Genomic DNA, 23,888 nt, shown 5'->3' on the forward strand with positions numbered 1-23,888 from the left:
CCACTGACCATGCTCAGGCCTTATTGGGCTATTTGGGGGTCGCCTAAGCCCCCACCTAAAGATTTTCCACTAAAGATATAATAAATAAGGGAGACATTCCCTAGGGTTGCCATATTTCAAAAAGTTGTTGAGCTTTTAAAAGGAAGACCCCAAGGACTCATCTGCCCCTCACTTTACAACACATGCAGAAACTGCCTTCTTGACCGCAGTCTCATCTGCTCAATCCGCTGTCTTCACATGTAGGAGAAGTCCCTAACCCACCAAGGGTTTGAGACCCATCAGTTACCCTCATCTGGTTTAGCCGGGCCGTCAAAGCCGTTTCCCAGGGTGTGGCTGAGTGCAAGATGGGGACCAAAGGTGGACAAACTACACCAGAAGGAGCACAACGTGTCCCTCACCAGAGGTACTACTTCTCCCCTCACACCCCATACATCCCATTGCTATCATCTAAACTGTATTCAGGAGAATGGAAGTGGGGGGCGGGGCGGGAAAGCTTGTTTAATATTGGATTCCTTGCCAGCTAGAACCATTAGCTGATCATAGAACATATGCAATGTAATAAGCCAGATTGGGAAAACATTGTGGGGGTTTTATCGTCAAAGAAAGTTTATATCATAGAACTGTCGTCACATTGTGTTTGTTCTTAACCTAAGTAATCTGGAAAGTATAGATATGATTATAGAAATACAGTAGACTGGATTTGCAAACATAAACTCAGTGGAAATGTCCCAATATCAAACAAGTGACCTTCTGAGAAACAAAAATGGACTACAGTTTCCAAAGAAAAACACACAATATTAAACCATTTGCATTAGTTTTACATCTCAGTGTCTGGTGAGTAAAAGGTAAAGGGACCCCTGACCATTAGGTCCAATCGTAACCAACTCTGGGGTTGCGGCGCTCATCTCGCGTTATTGGCCAAGGGAGCCGGCATACAGCTTCCAGGTCATGTGGCCAGCATGACAAAGGCGCTTCTGGTGAACCAGAGCAGCACACGGAAATGCCGTTTACCTTTCTGCTGTAGCGGTACCTATTTATCTGCTTGCACTTTGACGTGCTTTCGAACTGCTAGGTTGGCAGGAGCTGGGACTGAGCAACGGGAGCTCACCTCGTCGCGGGGATTCGAACCGCCGACCTTCTGATCGGCAAGCCCTAGGCTCTCTGGTTTAACCCACAGCGCCACATATCCGTAAAATGGTAATTTTTGGCCTATCTTCATGATTTCCATGCAGTCACACAATATGGGTTCTGTGCTGGTTTAAAGCCTTGTTGAGAAACATTATAAAGCTAGGTGGAAAGGAATAAAATTTCAGCCTAAGTAGATGTCATGGGGATGGCGACACATGAGTGCTGCCAACCAGCCTCTCCCCTCATGTGTTTTTAGTAATCTCCTAAAAGAAACATGTGACATTACGTCATTGTACATAGCAGCATATCCTCATTGACTGCTGCTTGCAGGGAGTGTGGAAATGCTGGACATGATACTGTCACATCACACATTCCTTGTGCTCAACACGTCTTGGATGTATGTTGTTGGAGTCAAATTCCCATCCATCCCAGACAGTATAGTCAATGGTCAGGATGAAGAGAACAGCATCTGGAGGGCCTCAGATCCCCCATTGCTGACCTAAAGTGGGCTGTGAGGTGTTTTTTTGGGGGGGGAGGTTGTTTTTTATTTTGCTTATGTATTTTGTGTTTTTATATTGCCATTTTATCCTGTGAACCACCCAGAGACCTGCAGGTATAGGGCGGTATACAAATTTAATAAACAATAAAAATTAAAATAAATAGAATACCTCCATTACAAAATGACCACACACTGAAACCAGTATGAAGCCGGTTTGCAATTTGTTGTTCTCTAAGGTGTGCTGTGGTTCATAGGTCTGAAAAGCGAATCATTTAAGAAGCTACGACTACAGAGGTCTCTGGTTGCATTGCCTTTTGATGGGAATTAGCCACGATGGCTGAATTATTGAGAGTGTTTTAAATTTTTATTTGATGATTCAACTTTTATATTGTAATGCCACTGCGGCTGTAAAGTGTTCTGTATGTTTTATGCTATAAACTGCCCTGGAATTGTGAACTGATGATGGTCGGGGGGGGGGGGGGAGACAAAAGAAGGGAATATTGTTCCAAGCGACGACAATGGGAGCTTCTTTGCCAGGGCTAATAGGAGGGAATGAGTGTCTGTGTCACTGGTAGCTGGCAGGGAGGAAATGGTTAACCTCTCCCTGAATGCTGTGGTCCTGATCCGCATTTTTTTTTTTAAAAAAAAAACAGTTTTGCACCACTACAAAGGATGTTGATGCTTCACAGGTAGTTTGATTCTATGTCCCCTGGACAATGAATTACACTCTAAATGCAAAAAAGCCCCTCTCTCTGCTGATGCAGAAGGGAGGAACCAGACCAACAGATTCAAATTACAGGAAAGCAGATTGCAAATAAACATTAGGAAGAATCTTCACCTATTTTTCTTCCAAAAAACCACTGAGTGGAACTGACCACCAGCACCTCAGAAGGTGGTGGGCTCTCCTTCCTTGGAGGTTTTAAAGCAGAGGTTGGATGGCCTTCTGTCAGGGATTTTTAGCTGTGATTCCTGCATTGCAGGCAGCTAGGCTAGACAACCCTTGGGGTCCCTTCCAATTCTACCATCATATGATTCCATGATTCTTGCTTTCGGAAGTCAGAAATGAAACAGAGGGAAAACAGAATTGCCCTTGCATGTTCTGCAGGCCAAAACTTCAAAATCCACAGTTTAACGAAATATAATGGGGGAGGCGGGGTTGCAGTATATTACAAAACAAGGAATCGGTTTCTAACTGTAGAACATTCATTTATTTTTAAAATGCATTTTAATTCTCTTTGCACAATGAAACCAGAGCCGGCTCAATCATTAGACAGACTATCTTAGGCAGAAGCAGCCACCAAGGCAACAGTCCTGCAGGGGCCCCACCTGCCCGGCCGCCAGCGCAGCAACAGCACTCATTTCAGCCCAATCAGGTGAGATCTGACCCAAAATTGATGCCAATGATGGCACTGCTTCACCAGCGGCAGAGGCGGCAGGGCAGGTGGAGAAGCGGCTCCAGCGGCAGCAGGTATGATGGTAGTGGCTGCAGTGGCAGGGCCAGGCGGCGCTTTCTGTTTCGGCTCAAGCGGCAAAACAGCATGTGCTGCCCCTGAATGAAACGTACATATATAAAGAATGAGTACAATCTGCTTCTACTTATCAGTTATAAGATTTATATTACACGCTTCAGAAACGTTTTCTCCACGGCACTTCTAGAGCATTAAACAACATTTAAACAATTAAAAATGCAAAAATATTAAAATGAATAAAAACAGCATACTCAAAGCTCTGGGCAACATCCGGTGATGTCTGCCTGCTAAGGCAAGGAAAATTTGCTTGGACAGCGGGGACTTCTGATTTCTCGTCCCCCCACATCTCCCCAAAATCTGCACCAACAGTCCAGCACAGATTTGGTGAGCTGAAGGAGGACTGCAAGAGGAAGGAGAAGCAGAAGTCCCATTGTGTGAGTAGATCCCTGCTTGGATCTGCCTTGGTTCTCACCCCCTAAGTACTGAAAAATATACACATGCAACATTTATGTAATTTTCTTCTCACCCTAAAAGCTTGCTATCCTGTTGTTTACAACAATAACAATAACTAATAAGAGAAACAAGGGCAAAGCATACAATCAAGATTAGAACAAACAATGTTGTTGTAATTAAATTATCAAGTTTGCCAACATTAGAAACAAACCAAAACAGTAATTTTCATTTTATTATTGGCCCCGGGGATAATTTTCAGCAGGACAAATTCACTATTTGGTCGATGTTCCCAGATAAACATGTGCAATCTTCTTGAATATATTTAAGATCCCTGTTAAAACACAGAAAGGTTCATGTTAAAACTATGCAATGTCTCTTTCATATAAGTATTTAAAAATGCTTTACAACCTTCACACTGGAGAAAGCCCATTTTGAATAAGTAAGGACATTGACAGCCTGGAAAGGGTTCAGAGAACTTGGCTCTACATCACTTTTTAAGAAGTGCTTGATTTTATTCCTTCTTTTGTTTTATCACTTCCAATTCACACCATTATCTTAAAAGTACATTGCATCAAGACTTAACGACGCTATCCAGCCAAACATTTAAAAGTTCAACATTGATTTCGGTAGGAGAAAGTTAAACACCTGCTTAACTTTCCCATTGAAATCAGATGCACTGATTTCTTAACTTTGCCATGATCATCCCTATATATATATATATATATATATATATATATATATATATATATATATATATACACACACACACACATACATACACAGTATTACAGAAAAACAATTGCTCGATGCAAATCCAAACCTTTGTTATTAGACAGTATCATTGTATCTACTTGCTGATCGTTCAGAGCATCTGCTTTGCATCCAGAAGGTCCCCCATCTAGCCTAGTATTGTCTACACAGAGTGGCAGCAACTTTCCAGGGTTTCAGACAGGGATTGAACCTGGGATCATTTGACATGGCAAAGCCTAAGCTCCACCACTGTGTTACAGGGTCACCTGGCAAAGTGGGGCTGACTGCTCCATACAAGTCACTGCTTCATTTACTCCAAAGAATTAGAGAGCCAAAGAAATCTACACATGTAGACTTGCTGCCCAGACAGTGAGGCTTGAAGGAGAATCGCTTAGACTCTTCAGAACATGTAATAATTAATTCTTTCGGTACTTCACTTTCAAACTTAGCTTTATAACATGGGCTTAATTAACAACTTCAGATTGTTCTACAGAGCTGGCACAAGAGACAGTTCAGTTTTGAAAAGGTGTGGTTTTCAGGTGTGGTTAAAGATTACACTGCTTTTCTACAGTGGAATGCAGCGGTGCTCTTTTAAGTGGCAAGGTTCCACTTGAATTGTTGGCATAGCAATACACATGCTTTTGAGGTATACCTGAGGTGGCAGAGTAAATACATCCTGCCGTTCCACCTGGTAAGTGCATGTCTGATTTCAGTGGGAACATTACTGGTTGGACTCCAACTTCCATCAGCCCCAGCCTGTTTGTTCAGGGATGATGGAATTTATAGTCCAGCTGCCATCTATAGACCACATGTTCCCCATCCCTGGGTCCAGATCTCTTTTAAAAGGAATGCATGGTAGCTTTGTAAACTGCTTAGGCCTAGGGACTATTGTAGTTAATATCAATTGTTTAAATGAACGAATTAAAAATAAAACTAGCTTGCTCTGGCTCCTGTATATCAGAAATATCTAGAGATTCTAGAAAAGAAGAAGGCTCTCAGTTCTTCCCTATTACAGCTGGCCAAGATTTCCAGTTCTAAGAGCTCGTACATAACCACACCTAACATAATCCATTAATGTGACTCAGCATCCCCTTGCAAATGTGCATTCCTTGAGAAGGCTTACTCATCAGCAGATATTGGTTCTGGCAAATTCTGATCAAACACATCATAAACAAGAAGACTATTATGAAGAGCTGTGTGAAAGGAATGTTCAGTCTGACTTGGACTTCAGTAGGCGTCACCCATCTAATGCCCACCAGGTTCCCGTCCAGTGCTTCTGCTTGCCACTGTAGTTCCACACATTTTCTCTGCTGCTGTTCCCTCAGTCACTCTCCCATGTCTCCATACATTCTTTAGTGATGGGCAGCGGATCAGCCATTGCATTTTGGCAGTGGCTGACTTTCTCAAATTTCAATGGCGCCCTGTGCAATGCCAAAATTCAGCTCCTCCCATGCCTCTTGCGCTCTGTTCTACAGCATTGTTTTGGTGCTCTCTGCAGTGTGGCGCCCAATGCCGCCGCACCAGTCGTGCCACCCTAACACAGCCTGATTTTGGGCAATCTAACATGGTAAGTGGCCACTGCAGATCGGAGTCAAGTTTGGTTCCCATTCAAAAGTGGCACAGCCGCCCACCACCAGAACATATCTGGGAGGCCAGTGTGCGTTTGTGTCTGGTGACAACAGGAGGATCAGGCTGGTCAGTGACAGTCTTTCTGATCCCCAAAGCCCTCAGCCAAGTTGCCTGACCAGGCTGACCCCTAATGTTGGGCCTGCTTATACTGAGTCAAACAAATGGGCCATTTAGGATCTGAAAGAAAGGCCTTTCCCTGACTTAATAATAATAATAATAATAATAATAATAATAATAATAATAATAATAATATTTATACCCCCCCCCAATCTGGCTGGGTTTCCCAAGCCACTTTGGGCAGCTCCCAACTGAATATTAAAACACAATACAGCATTAAACATTAAAAACTTCCCTAAACAGGGCTGCTTTCAGATGTCTTTTAAAAGTAAGATTGTCTTGCTTATTGCCTTGACATCTGGTGGGATGGCGTTCCACAGGGCAGGTGCCACTACCGAGAAGACCCTCTGCCTGGTTCCATGTAACCTTACTTTTTGCAGTGAGGGAACCGCCAGAAGGCCCTCGGCGCTGGACCTCAGTGTCCGGGCTGAGTGAAGGGGGTGGAGACGCTCCTTCAAGTATACAGGATTGAGGCCGTTTAGGGCTTTAAAGGTCAGCACCAACGCTTTGAATTGTGTTCGGAAACATACTGGGAGCCAATGTAGATCTCTCAGGAGCCAATGCAGATCTCTCTTGCTCCCAAGAGTCTTTCAACATGTAAATGATGTGATTCACCACTATGAAAGGTACATGCTCAAAGAGGAGTGGCTCACACATGGCCCTCCAGATGTTGGAGCTGTAGTTTCTATCAGCTGCAGTGAACATGGCCAAATTTGGAAGTTTCAATCCAGCACCAGCTGGAGGTTTACAGGTTCTCCATTCCTAACAGAGACAGGCATACTACTCTTGAGATTATTACAAAAGGATAATTGGAATTCCACATGTAGATATGCCCCTGACCTGGCTATGTTTGAATTCCCAAGGAAACCTAGCTCAGATATAGGATTGGGGGGGGCATTGGGCATTGATAACAGCAATCTGAATTACACCCCAACACAAACTCTGGCCTTGTTTTTCACTGATAAAAGTTAGCCAGAGTGATTGTGAAAGATGCAACAGCAACGGCAAAAATTGTCTTTAAACTCATGATTATTATCCCAGTGCAGGCAATCCTATGCACGCTTACTTGGCAGCAAGTCCCACTGGCTTCAACAAGTCTGAGGAGGCATGCATCAGATTGCTCTATTAAGGAATGCATACATCTTCAGCAAGCCAGAGGGTTTGTGGGTAAAAAGCAATGGCATTCATCAAGAGGTGTGTAATTTTGGGTTTCTAATGGCATTACTGACATCTAGTGGTAAAATTTACTGAACTTCAGTGTAGGGATTAAAATTTATTTTAAAGTTATGTGTTAAAGGTTTGATCCAGCCAGTGTTAAAACATTTTAAAATCTCATCCATTTGAATGGGAATAAAACACACACACATTCTTAACAGAAGCCTTATTCTGGTGTTATTAAAACTGGCGATATTAAGACGCCCAGAGTGGAGCTGCCCAGAATGGCTGGGGAAACCCAGTCAGATGGGTGGGGTATAAGAAATAAATTATTATTATTATTACAGTGGTACCTCAGTTTAAGTACTGTACACAATTGGTTCCGGAGGTCTGTACTTTCCCATTGAAGCGTACTTTCCCATTGAAAGTAATGGAAAGTGGATTAATCCGTTCCAGAAGGGTCCGCGGAGTCCTCAACCTGAAGCGTACTTAACCCGAAGTATGAGAGTAATTGGTTCTGGAAGTCCGTACTTAACCTGAAGCGTACTTAACCTGAACCGAACTTTCCCATTGAAAGTAATAGAAAGTGGATTAATCCATTCCAGATGGGTCCGCGGAGTACTTAAACTGAAAGTACTCAAACCAAGGCGTACTTAAACCGAGTTTTGACTGTATTATTATTTATTGCAATAACTCATTTGGGGGCCATGCACGCAGACCTCACTCCCCCACTTGCAAACATCCACATGGACACTGTTTTCAACCTTTGCATCTTCAGTGCAAAGGATTGAAGGGATCTTCTAAGAAATATGTAGCTGAATGCCCCCAGAAGCTTCCCTAAGCTGAGGAGCCCTGCGTTATGAGGTTCTGCAGTCCCCAGGAGGCATCTAAGCACCATTAACTGAGCATGTGCAGAATATTTTTCTGCTGAACAAGTGAAGATTAAAACTGGATCTAGCAAAGCCATGAACGGGTATGTGAGCACAGGGCTGTTGCCTGCAGCATTCGCACGACTACTTTAACCTCAGTTCTAATAATGCCTGAATACATCTTCTGTCATTTAAATAACTGTGAGTGGATTTTAAATCATTGTGAGTGGGTATGTGAGTGGTCAGATCGCTCCGTGTCCTCATTATCCCAGGGCCTAAGTAAACATTACTTTAATTGCATAACTAGCAAACACATCTGGATTTGTAAATACCTGGCATGTGTGTGGGGAGGGTGGAGTCATTTTCATGGGCACTACAGTGGGTGTGTAAGGGAGGTTTAGCTTTCCTTCCCCAGCTGTGATCCCCATAAAAACTGTCGCTGCCAGGGCCAGCCATGGATGTTCTGCCACTCCAGGCCAAACGGAAAATGCTGGCCCTCCCCGGTGTCACCTCAGTGCCCACCTGTCTTCCTCCTCTGCTGCCACCTGCAGATTTTGGCCAAGCAGGTAGCCAGGCCCAGAGGATCTGCCACCTGAGGCAATTGCCTCACCTCGCTGCATGGGCAGTGCGGCCCTGGTCCCTGCAGGGCCAACAGCAGTTATTGAGATTATTATCATCAGGCTGTATATCATTTTGATAGGACCAATACTTTCTTTCCCATTACCTGCTTCTTTGGAGTTTAGCCACGTTAATTGCCAGTGGTAGGGTAACGAGCATTTCTCCCCGATTTTTGACGTCGTAGTTGGCGACGAATTGACTGAATTTCAGCGAAGTCCTTCAACCTCTTTCCAACCACGTCATTGATTAAGCCTGAAAATGTAATTGCTTTGAATGGAAGTTTATCCAATGAGCCATTTAGATAATTTTTTTGAAGCTATAGTCAGCACGGCAATTGTACTGATTCATTTTGATGCGTAGTTGTCCACAAGGACTCAGGGGGTATTAGATATCATTAGGAAAAGAATACATACGGTAGTTCATAAAACATACATAGGTCAGAAACTAAATGCAAGAAGAATAGACAATGAAAGAAACAGGTTTACATGTGCAGGAAAGTGCTTTTCATCTTTGGGTGTTGTCTTGTTTTTGGAGTTCCTTAGCAAGATTAATGATAGTCAAGAGATACATATGTCCAGTGCTTTTTTTCTAAAAAAATGTTTAGGGCTACAGTACTCTCATTTTCCTACTCATATTTAAATACTGCCCCTCAATGAGGCAAAACTTAGATTCACAAAATCTTTTGGGGTATGCATAACCCTGCGTGCCCCCAGAAAAAAGCACTGTATTGTCTTTAGATTTGCATGTCCTAATAAAACCAGCGGTACATACATGATTCCCCAGCACAGCAAATCATGTTTGAAATTTGGGGTGCCTGGGTCTGCTGCCCTAAGACAGTCTAAAGTCCCATTAGGCACGTTTATGAAATTTTAAATACATAGGGAAGGAAGGATCTGACTTGAAATAAAGGCTTTCAAATCCCACTAGTTTCAGCAAGAGAGAGTGCTCAAATCAATTGAGCCAAATTTAACTTTGGCTGGCTTATGTCAGAAAGAGCAATTCTACAATGAAATCCATTACTTATAAAGGTGGTCACCTCTCCCTGGTGGTGCTTTTTCAGTAGCAGCCAACTATGTTCTAGCTCTAGGTTTCTTGAACTGAGCGGTAGTTGGATAATATACTCTATAAGATCCCCACTAACTCCTCATGATTCTATGAAATACACAGTTAGAAACAGAAGTTTCCATATTTTAAAAAGTAAAAAGACCAGGACACCCCAAAAGTTGTTGAGGTTTTTTTTTAGGAAGACCCAGAAATTGTTGAGTTTCTCCCCCGCACATATGGCAGCCATGAACATTAGTCACAAGTATACCCACTGTAGCTAACAGATGACAGCTAACTAAGGTCCATTAATGTCGCTGGGCCGACTCTGAGTGGAATTCAATGGGGTGCAGCCCAGAACTACTTATTCACAATAGTTAATAAACATTTCTTTTATTGGGCTTGTCATTCTAGGTTTTCTCAATACTTTTCGAATCAGCCTTCTTATTATGTACCAACAACAAAATTGGGCTCAGTTATGGACTTCTCTTAATTTTAGCTACATTTTCTCTTCATGGATAATCTGCAAGCTGAATTCTAACAATAAATGTGTTTATAACAGCCATGGTGAAATATACTTGTAATGCTCAATTGTTTGTTTGTTTGTTTGTTTGTTAATAAGTACGGTCCCTGAGATCACACCTGGGGTGGATCTAAACACAGGAAAAATAAATCAGAAATTAGATCTTGTTAACAAAAGCAAATAATCTCCATGGAAAATTGAGTTTTTAAATTTCCTGCTCTCTGGTGCCTTCTGGTGTTGCATGTTTATAGCACATTCAAATCACTGTTTCTTTACTAATGTACTGTAGTTGAGTCCCCAATCACAGTAACATGACTTTGCTATTCTGTAATCAGTATGGCAGAATGTTAGCTAGTCTGTATTACCTTATTTCTACTAACTCACCGTCAGTCATTATTCTTCCTAGCTGGTTCGACGATATTCTTTTTACCACTCTGCCCATCAAATATGGAAGGAATTCTTTCTCAATATCTATATGATGTAAGAGAGCAAAAGATTCCACCTGGATCAGTCCAAAGACCCACAAGACCATCCTTCTGCCCACACAATAGCCACCCGGATGCCTCTGGGAAGCTGAAAGGCAGGACAGGAGCGGAATAACATCTCCCCTCTTGTGCTGCCTAGCAACTGATATTCAAGAGGCATACTGCCTCCGAGGCAGGAGGCAATACATAGCCACCCTGACTTGTGCCCTGTTTGAAAGTCATCTAAATTGGTGGGCATCACTACGTTTTGTGGCAGTTCAATTATGCACTGCTTCACAGAAGGACTTCCTTTTGGAACAACCGAAGATGACCAGTATTATTCTTCTGTTCGAAGCTGAGTTGTCTGAAATACACACCTCTTCTTTTTAATACTCCATAATATCTCAGCTGTTTGCAGGTGTGTGTGTGTGTGTGTGTGTGTGTGTGTGTGTGTGTCCTTGTTCAGTTCATTTTAGCTGATTCTTTCCACCAGTGGGCTAACCTGTTTTTTAACCTGAGGGGCACGTTCACCCTTTGCCAACCATGTGCCAGTTGGGGGTGTGGCTACCTTCACACGGTTGTATACACACAGGACATACATAAGGACACAGTCCTTGTAGATCCACGGATCATGGTCTGGGGCATTATCAAAAGGGTTGTTGATCTGATGACTAGGGAGGAGTGAGATACATCCCTGTTAAGGTGGTGGACTGGGTGGAAAGATTTAAATATGTGTCTGTTTCTTTTTCGCCAGGGCCACCAGAATTGGGGGACCAGAAAAAAATTGCTTGGGGAGGCCTGATTAACCCTGAGCTGGGTGTTAATCAGCCCTGAACTTTGTGGTGCAGAATTCCCGTTTTAAAAGCTTATGTGCAGTAAAGAATGATACATACCTCTTTCTGTGATATCGAAGAAGAAACCCTTATTATGAAGATCATTAAAGACTGAAGGAATGAGGTTCGACAAGTATTGCAGAGAAAAGGCTCGAGAAGAAATTCTCTGCTTGACTTCTGCCGACTTTGTATTTGTGGTGACCTGCTGTGCTTTACGGCGTTCCTTTAAATAATAAGGAAAGGGTGCATGTAACTCCAAGCAATGTAGACATTTTTCTATAGAACCATAGAATTGTAGAGCTGGAAGGGAACCCAAAGGTCATGTAATCCAACCCCCTGAAATGCAGGAATCTCAACTACTGTAAATCATACATGACAGATGGCCACCCATTCTTTGCATAAAATATGCCAGTGCTCTAAAACAAACAAAAAAACCAGGGCTTAACCCCCCCCCTTCAATTAAGTGCTGAAAAGCTTGCTGAATCCCGACAAAAGAAACTGTAAGAATCCGATTAATTACTTTTAATGAGATTATCTCACTATGAAGCTGGCTCTTTATTCATTTGTGCAATGTGTGAAGAAACCATTTTTGTGACCAGATATTCATAAAAAGAAAAAATGATACAAGAAACGGAAACTGAAGAAAACAATACGGCATGTACTTCACCCCAGGCCTTTGAAAGCTTATTTTCTTCCACCGAGCAAATCTATGAAGCAAGGGTAGAGGACCTGCGGCCTGGAGATGTTATTGGACCCCAGCTCCCATCAGCTGTAGCCAACATGGTCAATGCTCAGGGATGATGGGTTCTGGAGTCCACCAAAGGAACTATTTCTGGTTACCATTTTTTTATTTTACTCCACCATGTCTTACCATGCCTGTCTGCTGATGGCAAAGTTTATGGCCTGGCCTTTGATGAAACAAGGCAGCTTTCTAACCAAGTGGTTGCCTGGTTACCTGTGGTGAGTGACAATTGCTCCCAGGTGACCAGGTGAGGTTCACCATCAGCACTGTCTCTTTCCCCTATTGTGCTTTTCTCTTTTGCCCACCTTTAGTTCTGCCAAAACACAGCTCTGGCCGTATTCCACTGGTGAAACCCAACCTGTCTTCAGATGCTATGAGTGTGGCATGTAGCTATACAGTCCCAAATCCACTTGTATGTGATGCCTCATCCATCAGAGGTCCTTTAGCTTTACCTTGGCTACAAATGGTTGCTAGTTTTCCTCTGTTGAGCAGAACATATTGAATTTAGGATAACGACCTGAGATTATTTTTTTGTTGGCAATTTGAGAAAGCATTTAAAGTCGTTTCTGATTTATAAATCTGAATCTGATGTATGCTGGAAATGTAAAGAAGCAGAAGGAACATTCTTCCATATGTGGTGGGCATGCAAAATAGTTAAAGGGTATTGGGAAATGGTATATAATGAGATGAAAAAAAAAAGTTTAAAAAACCTTTCCCCCAAAACCAGAGGCATTCCTTTTGGGAATGGTACAGACGGAAGTACCCAGGTGTCACAAAATGGTATTTATGTATGCCACTACTGCAGCTCAGCTCTTGTTAGTGCAGAAATGGAGGGTGAGTGAGGTCCCTAAATAAGGAGGACTGGCAATTAAAAATGCTAGAATATGCAAAGTTAGCAGGTTTAACTAGTAAAATAAGAGAACAAGAAAATCAAGTAAATAAAGAGGAATGGAAAAACTTTGTGGAGTATTTGGAAAATAATTGTAAACGTGAAAATGTTAGCACGATTAAGGTAAATTCAACAGCATAATACAAAACAGAGGGATAATAAAGGGAAAAGAGAACTAAATGGATATATAAGAATATGTAGGAATGGTGGGAAAATCAAAGGAACCGGGGAAGGGAAGAACGGAAGTTGTACATGATTGTTTTATGTAAGTTATGAATGAGGAAAATGTTGATTTCAATATGAATATGATTTTGGAAATTGTAATACTGTACTGAAAAAATATAAATAAAATTATGAAAAAAGGTCATTTCTGATTTTATTATTAGCTTTTAACAGATTTGGGGTGGTTTTCAAGTAAGTTTTACTGAGAGTGGACCCATTCAACTACCTTGTTCCATTAGTGGAAGCCAGTGTGAGGACTCCTGCTAGCTCACAATGGGGTTTTGTCCCTCTCTCCTCCCCATGTGCCTCTCCCATACCTGCTCTGAAGGCTTGGGAGATCCACCACAACAGTGTGTGTGGGAGACAAGGGGAGTTCTTTCCATTTGGCAAGCAGAAACGCTTGAACTGGTGGAACGATTTCCTTAGTGCTACACTAAATTCCACCCACTGAAATGAATGAATGTGGCAAAGTTAGGTCCCGCCATTCAATAAGTATACTCTGAGCAAAACTTACTCGAATACCACTCTTTTTAAAATTTGTACACCACTTAGAGACAATTGTAATTAAGTGGTATATAAATGGTCCAAATAAAGATCGTGGTGTATCTGCATGGCGCCAATCTCCAGGCCCCCTTGCCTCTCCCCACTTCCCAGTAACCAGCAGCAACTCAGCTTTTGGGAGGTCAAGTGAGCCCCACTGCCTCACCACCCCATCCGCTACTGGTGGAGAGGGTTTGCTCGAGAGGGTTTGCCCTACCTGACTTGTTTCCTATTAGCTGTACTAAGGTTGTAATGGTGGTCTTATTCTGTACAGTCGTACCTTGGATCTCAAACGCCTTGGCTCCCGAACTAATCTTCTCCCGAATGATCAAAACCGGGAAGTGAGTGCTCTGGTTCTTCAACGGTTTTCAGAAGCTGAACATCTGGCACGGCTTCTGTGGCTTCCGATTGGCTGCAGGAGCTTCCTGCAGCCAATCGGAAGCCGTGGAAGTTGAATGGACTTCCGGAACGGGTTCCTTTTGACTTCCAAGGTACAACTGTATTACATTTATTATGACGTGTCTGTGATTACAGTGGTACCTTGGTTTGCATATGTCTTGGTTTGCATACGTTTTGGATTACAAACACATCAAACCCGGAAGTGCATGTCCCCGTTTGCAACCTTTTTTTGGATTACAACCCTTTTTTTTTTTAGATTAGAAACAATTTTTTTTTGGAGGCCCCATTGGCGAAAGCGTGCCTTGGGTTACAACCTGTTTTGGTTTACAAACGGACCTCTGGAACGGATTATGGTTGTAAGCCAAGGTATCGCTGTATACAGAATGAAGGTCGGGTTAGGAATTTTTCAAATGAACAAGCAAACTTGGGTTCACATTAGCTATACCTTTTCCTCTTTCCGTCGTAACTCTTGTTGTTCAAGGCGCTGCACTTCAGCCAGCTCTGCGTTGCGCAGTTCATGATATCCGAACTGGTGCCCCTGAAGATTGGCCAGCTCTTCTTCCTCCGTGACTTCCAGCAAAGCTTGCTCCAGGGTTTTCCCAACTAAAACTTCAAGCATTGGTCTGACTTCAATATCGAAGTCAAAGAGCTGAGGATAAAAAGCCAGTGCTGAGTCAACATGCAATGTTATGTTTTATGAAGGGGAACAGAAATAACTGACTTCTGAAACAATTGCTGAAATTACAAATGAGCCTTTCATTGGTGACAAGCTTGTTGCAAGGGTCACTGAGATAAGGCATGGGCTGCCATACGTCCGGATTTCCCTGGACATTACCATGGGATTTCAAAGACGGAATTGACGTGCGGATGGAATGTCAAAATAACGCTTTTGTAAAAAAAAGTTCAACAACTTTGGTTTCCCCCCCCCCTAAAAAAAAAAACCTTCAACAATTTTGGGGTCTTCCTAAAAAACTTTTTTACTTTTTGAAATATGGTAACCCTAGATAAGGCACTTGCAAGGAGGAGCATGTTGACCTTTTGCAAATGATCGACCAACAGTAACACTAATACTAATAATAGCAAATGCTGAAGTCATAACTATTTTTGCATTATTTGGAACTTGGAACAAACTCTGTCCAGAAGAAAATTCAAGGCTGCTAACAAAATCTAGCAATAGTGGGCTGGATCTGGACATTCAATCTTAGCGTGGGGCCATTGAAATAGTGGGGCTTAAGTTAATCATAATTTAAATTCTATTGATTTCCATGGGTCAACTCTAAGCACCATCATGGCTGGATCCATCCCATTGTGCCAGCTGTTGCCTGTTCTGTAACCTCATTTCGTGGCAAAATCTGGCAGGGTCGGATATCCTGTAGAATTAGTTGCTTTTCATCTGAACCTGCTTGTAATTCAGGAGCAGCACACTCGAGAAAATCTCTTGCCAAAATAGGTTACCTTGTTCAGGAGTAGCCAATTCGTTTACCGAAGCCAGGGACAAAATAGACTTGCTTCTATTGCCCCCCCCCCTTTAGACATAATTTTGCGCTCAACTAGCAAACGAGAAAGGGCACTTAAGTATGAAGAAAATCCACAAGTAGCAAATTATGGCAGGGAGGTGGGCAGAAAGGTGATTTTCTTTCAGGCCTCCGTGTTAGGCAATTTTGTGCCATAGAATCAAGACAAAGGCAAATCCTAGCACTACGCTTGCTCTGTTTGCCATTGCATAACAAAATAATCCTTTGGCCTCTGATAATTGCTGTGCTGCCTGTTGGACAACAGAGATAGCAGGAGTGGGTGGCGCTGTGGTATAAACCACTGAGTCTCTTGGGCTTGCCGACCAGAAGGTCGGCAGTTTGAATCTGCGTGGCGGGGTGAGCTTCCATTGCTGTGTCCCAGCTCCTGCCAATCTAGCAGTTTGAAAGTACACCAGTGCAAGTAGATAAATAGGTACCGCTGGGGTGGGAAGGTAAATGGCATTTCCGTGAACTCTGACTTCCGTCACAGTGTTCCGTTGTGCCAGAAGTGGTTTAGTCATACTGGCCACATGACGCAGAAAGCAGTTCAGAATCAGCATCAGAAAGCTGCACCCCACCGTCGCCTTTGACTTAACTGTCCAGGAGTCCTTTACTTAGAGATAGTACCTTTTTGATAAGTCTACTGGATCCAAAGGGCCAATTAAATCATATTTGCTTAAGAAGCATTTTGTCAACAGGAAAGGATAGAACTTGCATGCCGACTGATCCACATGCTATTCTGTACTTCCAGTATTGAATTTTACGATGTGGTGAATGCAGAGCATCTCTGAATGCTTTAATTTAAGACGAGAAGGGGTTTAACTGTTCAGGTAGTTTTCTCAGGTTAATTAAGCTCTGAATACCTCTCCTTCTTCTATTTGTGTAGCTACATCTGCCCCAGTTTTTGATGGAACGAACAAGGGGCTGTCTGGTCTCGCTAGGAAAGCATCTGTTTGGCATTCCATATCAACTTCGATAATGCGGTCTGCAATCTCTTCCAGGTACAGTTCTGAAACAGTGACACAATGAAGACTATGGTTAGGGGGCTCCTAGCTTCCGCTATTTAAAATTGGCAGGGCTGACAAGAGGGGTGAGGGTGGGGGAAGCTAGTACAAATTACAGTACCAAGGTTCAGAATGGGGCCTGGGGCCCAACTGTCTTGCATATGTTTTATGTAATTCTTTCCAAAATATATGTTTCATGGTCAATGCATGCACAGAATAATGGCTTGCGAACCTGTGCTGTGGACCAAGCAATTCCCAGTATTTATATGAACATTGGCTTCTGCGCTTTGGCATTATTAGGACAATGCAGTCTCAACTTATTATGCTCAGCCACGTTTGTATGTGAACACTGTACAAATATAACAAAGTTGTTATGTGATACTCATTGTGTTGCGTTACATGTATAAATTTAACATTTAAAGTGTATGGTAAGTTCAGCAGTGATTGTGTGGGTGCTTATATTATTGATATGTCATTAGGCTCTTAATATCCTCAACAGGTATATGATCATATTTCTCATTAATGTAAAAATGAGACCACACATTTATTTTATATCCCATGTACTATAAATGTTTTTAGTTGGTCTGCCTTTGTTGGGGTGGAGAGGTCTGAATTTCCCCCCACCAGGGGGAAGGAGGAAGGGCAGGATATAAATAAAACCAACCAATCAATAATCTTTACTGAAATAGTGTGGGTCAGAGTCAACCAATGAGTTGTAATAATAATAATAATAATAATAATAATAATAATAATAATAATAAATTTATATCCTGCCCATCTGGCTGGGTTTCCCCAGCCACTCTGGGCAGCTTCCAACAGAATATTAAAATAATCTATTAAATATTAAAAGCTTCCCTAAAGAGGGCTGCCTTCAGATGTCTTCTAAAAGTCTGGTAGTTGTTTTTCTCTTTGGCATCTGATGGGAGGGCGTTCCACAGGGCGGGTGCCACTACCAAGAAGGCCCTCTGCCTGGTTCCCTGTAACTTGGCTTCTTGCAACAAGGGAACCACCAGAAGGCCCTCGGCGCTAGACCTCAGTGTTCGGGCAGAATGATGGAGGTGGAGACGCTCCTTCAGGTATACTGGACCGAGGCCATTTAGGGCTTTAAAGGTCAGCACCAACACTTTGAATTGTGCTTGGAAACCAATGTAGGTCTTTCAAGACCGGTGTTATGTGGTCTCAACGGCCGCTCCCAGTCACCAGTCTGGCTGCCGCATTCTGAATTATTTGTAGTTTCCGGGTCACCTTCAAAGGTAGCCCCACATAGAGCACATTGCAGTAGTCCAAGTGGGAGATAACTAGAGCATGCACCACTCTAGCAAGACAGTCCGTGGGCAAGTAGGGTTTCAGCCTGCGTACCAGATGGAGCTGGTAGACAGCTGCCCTGGATACAGAGTTGACCTGTGCCTCCATAGACAGCGGTGGGTCCAAAATGACTCCCAGGCTGCACACCTGGTCCTTCAGGGGCACAATTACCCCATTCGGGACCAGGGAGTCCTTCACACCAGCCCGCCCCGTCCCCCAAGCACAGTACTTCTGTCTTGTCAGACAGGGCTGAATAAACCTGTGTGTAGACAAAACACCCCTGCACATAAAAAAACTAGAATGTCATGGAGAAAGGTTCTACCCTTGGCTTCTTCCTAAAATCTAGTTTTATATCTGCAAGGATTTGATTTTTTTTTTTGTATAGCCAGAGCCCTGGACACAGAATTGACCTGCACCTCCATGGACAGCTGTGAGTCCAAAATGACTCCCAGGCTGCGCACCTGGTCCTTCAGGGGCACAGTTACCCCATTCAGGACCAGGGAGTCCCCCACACCCGCCCGCCCACTGTCCCCCCCAAAACAGTACTTCTGTCCTGTCAGGATTCATCCTCAATCTGTTAGCCGCCACCCACCCTCCACCCGCCTCCAGGCACTCACACAAAAGCCCTGCGCAAGGATTTCTGGTGCTTTACCTGTCTGCACATCAGTCCGGAGCTGGGGAACCTCAACCTGAGGGGCATGGATTTCGCTCTCTTCCTTTGCTCGCTTTCTGGCCAGCATTTTCCGGTGGGCTTCTCGTTTCTTCTGAATCTCAACAGGATCAGTTTCAGTTTCAGCAGGGCACTGGAAAATGGGGTGGAAAGTTCCTCTTAAAATAGCAGCTAACCTGGGCAGTAGACAGGGAGCCAGAACTCAGTGGAACTCAGTCCCTGCACCTCTCAGGTGAGAGCCATTGCCATGATAAGAGAACGGGGTGAGAGATTCATGGTGAGTTTCAGCACCTTTTTTTCTAGAAAAATAGCACTGGTGGTAGAGATGAGAAAAGCTAAGGTTTCTTTTTCCTCTTTTGGCTGGTGAACAAAACTCTTTCCTTTGGAGTCCTAGGCCACGAATAAGCCAAAGAAATAATACAAAGAAAACTTATCCTGCTTATTCAATCACATTGAAGTCAATAGAACATACAATGTGATCAGATGTACGCCTACTAAGAATTAAATAAAGGTCCCAAACAAGGCACGACCTTAACTGCATAGTAAGGTGGTGGAATGCATTTCCCTCCCCCACGTGTGGGAGACCCTAGTGTGGGAAGTCCCCCACCACACTTCAGTTCAAACTGCGTTGCATCCGTGCCTGAAAATAGCATTGCAAAAATGGGGGACTCAAGAAAACAGGGATGGAATTAAGGTCAATGGGACTTAAATATAACCTTCAATCTGTGGCAGTGTAAGTGCCCTAGGTGGCACTGCAATTTACTTAAACTTCTCTTCCCCAAAGCACTGAGATTGGAGAGTCCTGGGAAAAACCATTCCCTCTCATTTACTTCCCAGTCCCAACTTAACTTCTTCCTCCCCTGGAGAAATAATTGTGGAATCCCTGGATACTTTCAGAATCTACTATAGGTTCTAAAGTAGTTTTACATATGCTTTAAACATGCCTTACCCCAGGATATTTGTCAACCACATCCTCTTAATCTGCAGCATTCCTCTGCTAAACCTGTGATGGCCCATTCATACATGCAAGTCATTGCTTGATGCTGCAGTCATCATTTGATGGACATTAACGTGTGAAGCAGCCCCAACCACAGTGTTCTCTTGGAAATATGTGTGCATTTCCAACCACCATTTGCTTGTTTTCTCATGTTCAAGAAAAATATAAAGATTTGTGTAAAAAGGACCTACCCAAGGTAATGAATGAAGAGAATATGTGTTGCCTCGAACCACTCTTCTGTCATACATGAGATTCCCATAGCCGACTGGGTATTCATCACTGAAATACATTAAATTAAGACAAGAAAAAGTTCATTGGTGTTTGAAATGTTGTTAATCCAATATTTCTTAGAACAGAGATGGTGACCCTCATGCCAAGGCAGCCCTCCAGGCCTCTCTAGCTAGCCGATGGGACTCTCCCCAGGCCACATTCCTTATTGGCACTGCTTTGTACCCTCCTCAAGTGTTTTTTGCCTGGCTGGAATTTGTTCCTGAATTCTGGTAATGCATCTTGCAGACCCTCCAAGTGTCCCTATTCTCCAGGGATGTCCCTGATTTAGAGAAGTTGTCCCGGTTTCTGATTTGATCCCGGAATGTCCCACTTTTCCTTAGGGTGTCCCTATTTTCATTGGAGGAATGTTGGAGGGTATGGAGTTATCCAATCCCCAAGCCATCTGAAGGCAGTCCTATGTAGGGAAGGGTTTTTTATTTGTTTTTGTTTTGGGAATGCTTAATGTTTTAGTATGTTTTTTTAAAATAAATGTTGGAGGCCAGCAACCCAGTAAAAGGTGTGGGGTATAAATAGTAAAATTATAGTTATGGAATGGGACACCTCCATTTTCATTGGAGAAATGTTGGAGGGTATGTTATTGGTTGCTGGGATGGAGGATAGAGAGGGCTGTGTGTAGAAACTAGCCTACTGTACAAAGGTAAAATTCATATTCATTCCTCTGCCCTCCACTGGTATGTGGCCCAGAAGAGAACATGGCTGTTGAACTAAAAATGGTTTCCTGTCCCTGTACGAGAAGGACCCAAAAATGAAGGGCAAAAGAAAAAGGAAGAACAAAAGATAGAGAAAGCTGTACTTACCAACCTAGAAATGCATAAAAAACATACAAAGCTGCTTAGATGAATTTAGGAAAAATCCAGATTAAATAGGGCAGGGGATATGAGCTGGCATTGCGATGCTGATGCTGATGTGTGGACGCTGTGGAAAACTTGCATGTGTGAACAGCACCATTTCCATGGTAAAAACCCAACAGGAAGCGACCTACAAGTCCCTTCATCCTTGCATTGACCATCATGGCCGGGGCAGATGGGAACTGGAGTCCAAAAACATCTGGCTGGAGGGCACAAGGTTAGGGAAAGCTGCTCTAAGGCAACTGTATGAGGAAATACAGCAACCCTAGAGTAGGTACCTCAATAGTGGGACACACTTACTGCTCATGTGGGCATATGTGAGAGAAGAAGCAGAGTAGATGATAGGGTAGAAAAGCCAAAGATGGAGATGTGAGGGCCTGCTCATGCCAAGACAGTCTCCACTCTGGGACTGAGGATTGAGGCTAGGATTGTTATGGTCAGGCAATGCTACTCACCGATCAATGGTTGTTGGATCTGGAAATCGTTTTCTAGAGGGCACAACTCGAGGGCGGGTGCTATAGGAGTAAGTACTAGATGCTGCTGGAGCACCATTTGAGGTGAAAATCACTGAGCCTGTAGTCATTCTGAGATTTGTCCACTTTTATCCACTTTAGTTCTAATAGACTTTTCAAAGTCTTGGTGGCATAATAGAAGAATCCTCCTTGCCAACTGTTGCTAGGCGATGTGAAGTTCTGTCCTAAACAACAGTTGCCAAGGTAAACTGATCTGGGTTAGGCAACTCTGCTGATTAGCTGGAACTCCAACATTCTGAACTTGACTTTTCTTGATAAATTTTATCAGAGCCAATTGCCGCTCCTTTTTATTCAATGTATCTTTGGCTGCACTTCTGTACCCACTGATCTCAGAATAAGCCCTATTGTCATGGATGCAGAGGAATGGTGGGAGGAAGCAGCAAGGGAAGAAGGCTCAGAGCAGGGATTGGGGGTGGGACAACAATGAGTGGTCATAGGGGGAAGAAGGAGAAGATTGGGGAAAGGAGGTGTCAGAAGCTGAAGAGGTAACGGGGCTTAGTGAGCTGGGAGAGTCTGTGGCAGAGAGCAGTCCAGAATCAACATCAGAAGCTGCAACAGGAGGATGGGAAGAGAGAGGCCAAGAGGCCGAAATGAGTCAGGCTGGTGAAGAGTCATGGGTGTCTCCCCCTCCTACTGTGACCAGCTCCTATTCCCCCTTGTATCCTGGAACCAGAAGAGGCATGAAGAGGGTGAAGGAGAGGTTGGTTGCATGCATGCATGCAGGTGCTGTCTCCAATTGCTTGGGCGAACTCCTGGGGAGGCAGGGACTTTCAGTCTTAGCAACTGATCCAAGACCTACTGGGTATGAGCTGCTATGCTCATTAGGCCAGACACTCCGCCAGGTCTGTGTAGATGGTGCTCTTGCTAATAAAGAGTGAACTCCAACTTGCATGGCGTTGCTGCCTACTCACTCCTGACACCTACTGAACTAAGTGGGCCTTACCTGTGAGTAGGATTGCCTGTTAATTTGGATTCTGACATTATACAGGGAAAGCATATTATAAACATTTGCCTATCCTTCTGTTGTCTTTAACATTTCCTCTTCAAAGCAATTTTTTAAATACCACTTTTATGCTTACACCAGGCACAACAATGCAGGAAAAAATGAGAAAATGCCAGTGCTGTTCTTCTGTTGCAAGTTGCACATGGGGAAAGAGGCAGATGATGCATGTGACTGGTATCATAGCATTTGCAATGGTCACTCCTGGGAGTTTTACCACCAGATGTCACTGTGATCCTTTTGTGTGCGTGTGTGTCACTGGACATATTTTCCTCTGACTGCAGCCTCAGATAGCGAGATGATCTCAGGCATACAGCTTTTGTGCAGATGAATACAAATGTACACTGCTGTAATCAACATAGTATTTGATGCACAGTAAAATAATGTCTTGACTATAAAAACATATACATCATTTTGAATTAGAGTCATGGAAAGAACTATGTGTCAGACACACACAGGCTGATAATTGCTTTGATGAAAAAGAACCACATGCTTACAGGAAGAGCTCTGCCATGTGCATGAAAAAAACTCCAATTGTCCAACAACTTCCAACACAGTGTAAGCAAATTGATTCTTTTCGTTGTTGCTGAGTAGTCTCTTGATATGTAGAAGTTAAGCAGGTGAAACCTTCCCTGTCACTTTCCTTGGATTAATTGATCTCATTGGTTCCTAACAAAAATGTTTCTGGTCCCCCCCCAATGTCATTTTAAACATCTTTTTCAATTCATTTTATATCATCTCCCCAATTTTTTTGACTTCTCTACATTCCCACCACATATGGTATAAAGTACCTTCCTTTTCTTTTACATTTCCAACGTATGTTTGTCCCAGTTTTGTACATTTTTGCCATTTTTACTGGTGTACTATACCATCTGTACATCATTTTCATATAATTCTCTTTCAGAAGAGAACAATCTGTAAATTTCAAATCTACCTTCCACAATTTTTCCCAATCCTCTTCGCTGTTTCTGCCTGTTGACCTGCTCTCTCCAAGGCTTTAAAGTTGTGCTTCACCCATACACCTGCTTCTTTCAGCTAGTGTCTTGCCAATCAGAAAGTGGATGTAACAACTGTATCTCAGTAGTATGCTGTGTGTGTGTGTGTGTGTGTGTGTGTGTGTGTGTGTGTGTGTGTGTTAGAAAACAAGAACTGGTCGTACCCAAGCTAAACGGGAGATATGAATCAGGAAACACACCACCATAGCAACCATAGCTGTGTCTTGAAACCCCAAGGAAATAGAGAGGAAAGTGTTGCAATCCAACTTTAGTCACCATTCTAGAGGGCAGTCATTCATGTGACAAAGAAATCCTTGGGATCATGTAACTGTAAGCTTGTATGAAAGATGGAAATTTGTAATCGAAATAATTTAAGAAATGACCTGGGCCC

General features: G+C 43.1%; 1 protein-coding gene across 2 annotated transcripts; it reads right to left on the reverse strand.

Annotated features, from left to right (window-relative positions):
• Positions 1-2,845: 2,845 nt before the first annotated feature.
• Positions 2,846-23,687, reverse strand: RSPH3 (radial spoke head 3). 2 transcript variants are annotated; one of them, XM_060272794.1, is made up of 9 exons: positions 23,437-23,687; positions 20,022-20,109; positions 18,816-18,966; positions 16,718-16,863; positions 14,786-14,989; positions 11,609-11,771; positions 10,636-10,722; positions 8,794-8,939; positions 2,846-3,880 (listed from the first exon to the last, which is right to left on the reverse strand). In XM_060272794.1, the coding sequence occupies exons 2-8, from the start codon at positions 20,076-20,078 to the stop codon at positions 8,818-8,820; spliced, it is 930 nt and encodes a 309-aa protein (XP_060128777.1). In that variant the 5' UTR covers positions 20,079-20,109; positions 23,437-23,687; the 3' UTR covers positions 2,846-3,880; positions 8,794-8,817. The 2 variants fall into 2 exon arrangements, with proteins under 2 accessions (XP_060128777.1, XP_034966463.1); XM_035110572.2 differs by lacking the exon at positions 23,437-23,687 and adding an exon at positions 21,425-21,575.
• Positions 23,688-23,888: the final 201 nt, after the last annotated feature.

Source organism: Zootoca vivipara, chromosome 3 (assembly GCF_963506605.1).
Source record: "Zootoca vivipara chromosome 3, rZooViv1.1, whole genome shotgun sequence".
NCBI lineage: Eukaryota > Metazoa > Chordata > Lepidosauria > Squamata > Lacertidae > Zootoca > Zootoca vivipara.

What these genes read in the sequence shown, in the direction of transcription:
- RSPH3 (XM_035110572.2), bottom strand. Translation starts at nt 21,552, where the DNA reads ATGACTACAGGCTCAGTGATTTTCACCTCAAATGGTGCTCCAGCAGCA. An exon ending in CTCTTCATTCATTACCTTGG is followed by an intron (nt 18,967 to 20,021) that starts GTAGGTCCTTTT and finishes CCCATTTTCCAG; the next exon opens with TGCCCTGCTGAAACTGAAAC. An exon ending in CCGGACTGATGTGCAGACAG is followed by an intron (nt 16,864 to 18,815) that starts GTAAAGCACCAG and finishes TCACTGTTTCAG; the next exon opens with AACTGTACCTGGAAGAGATT.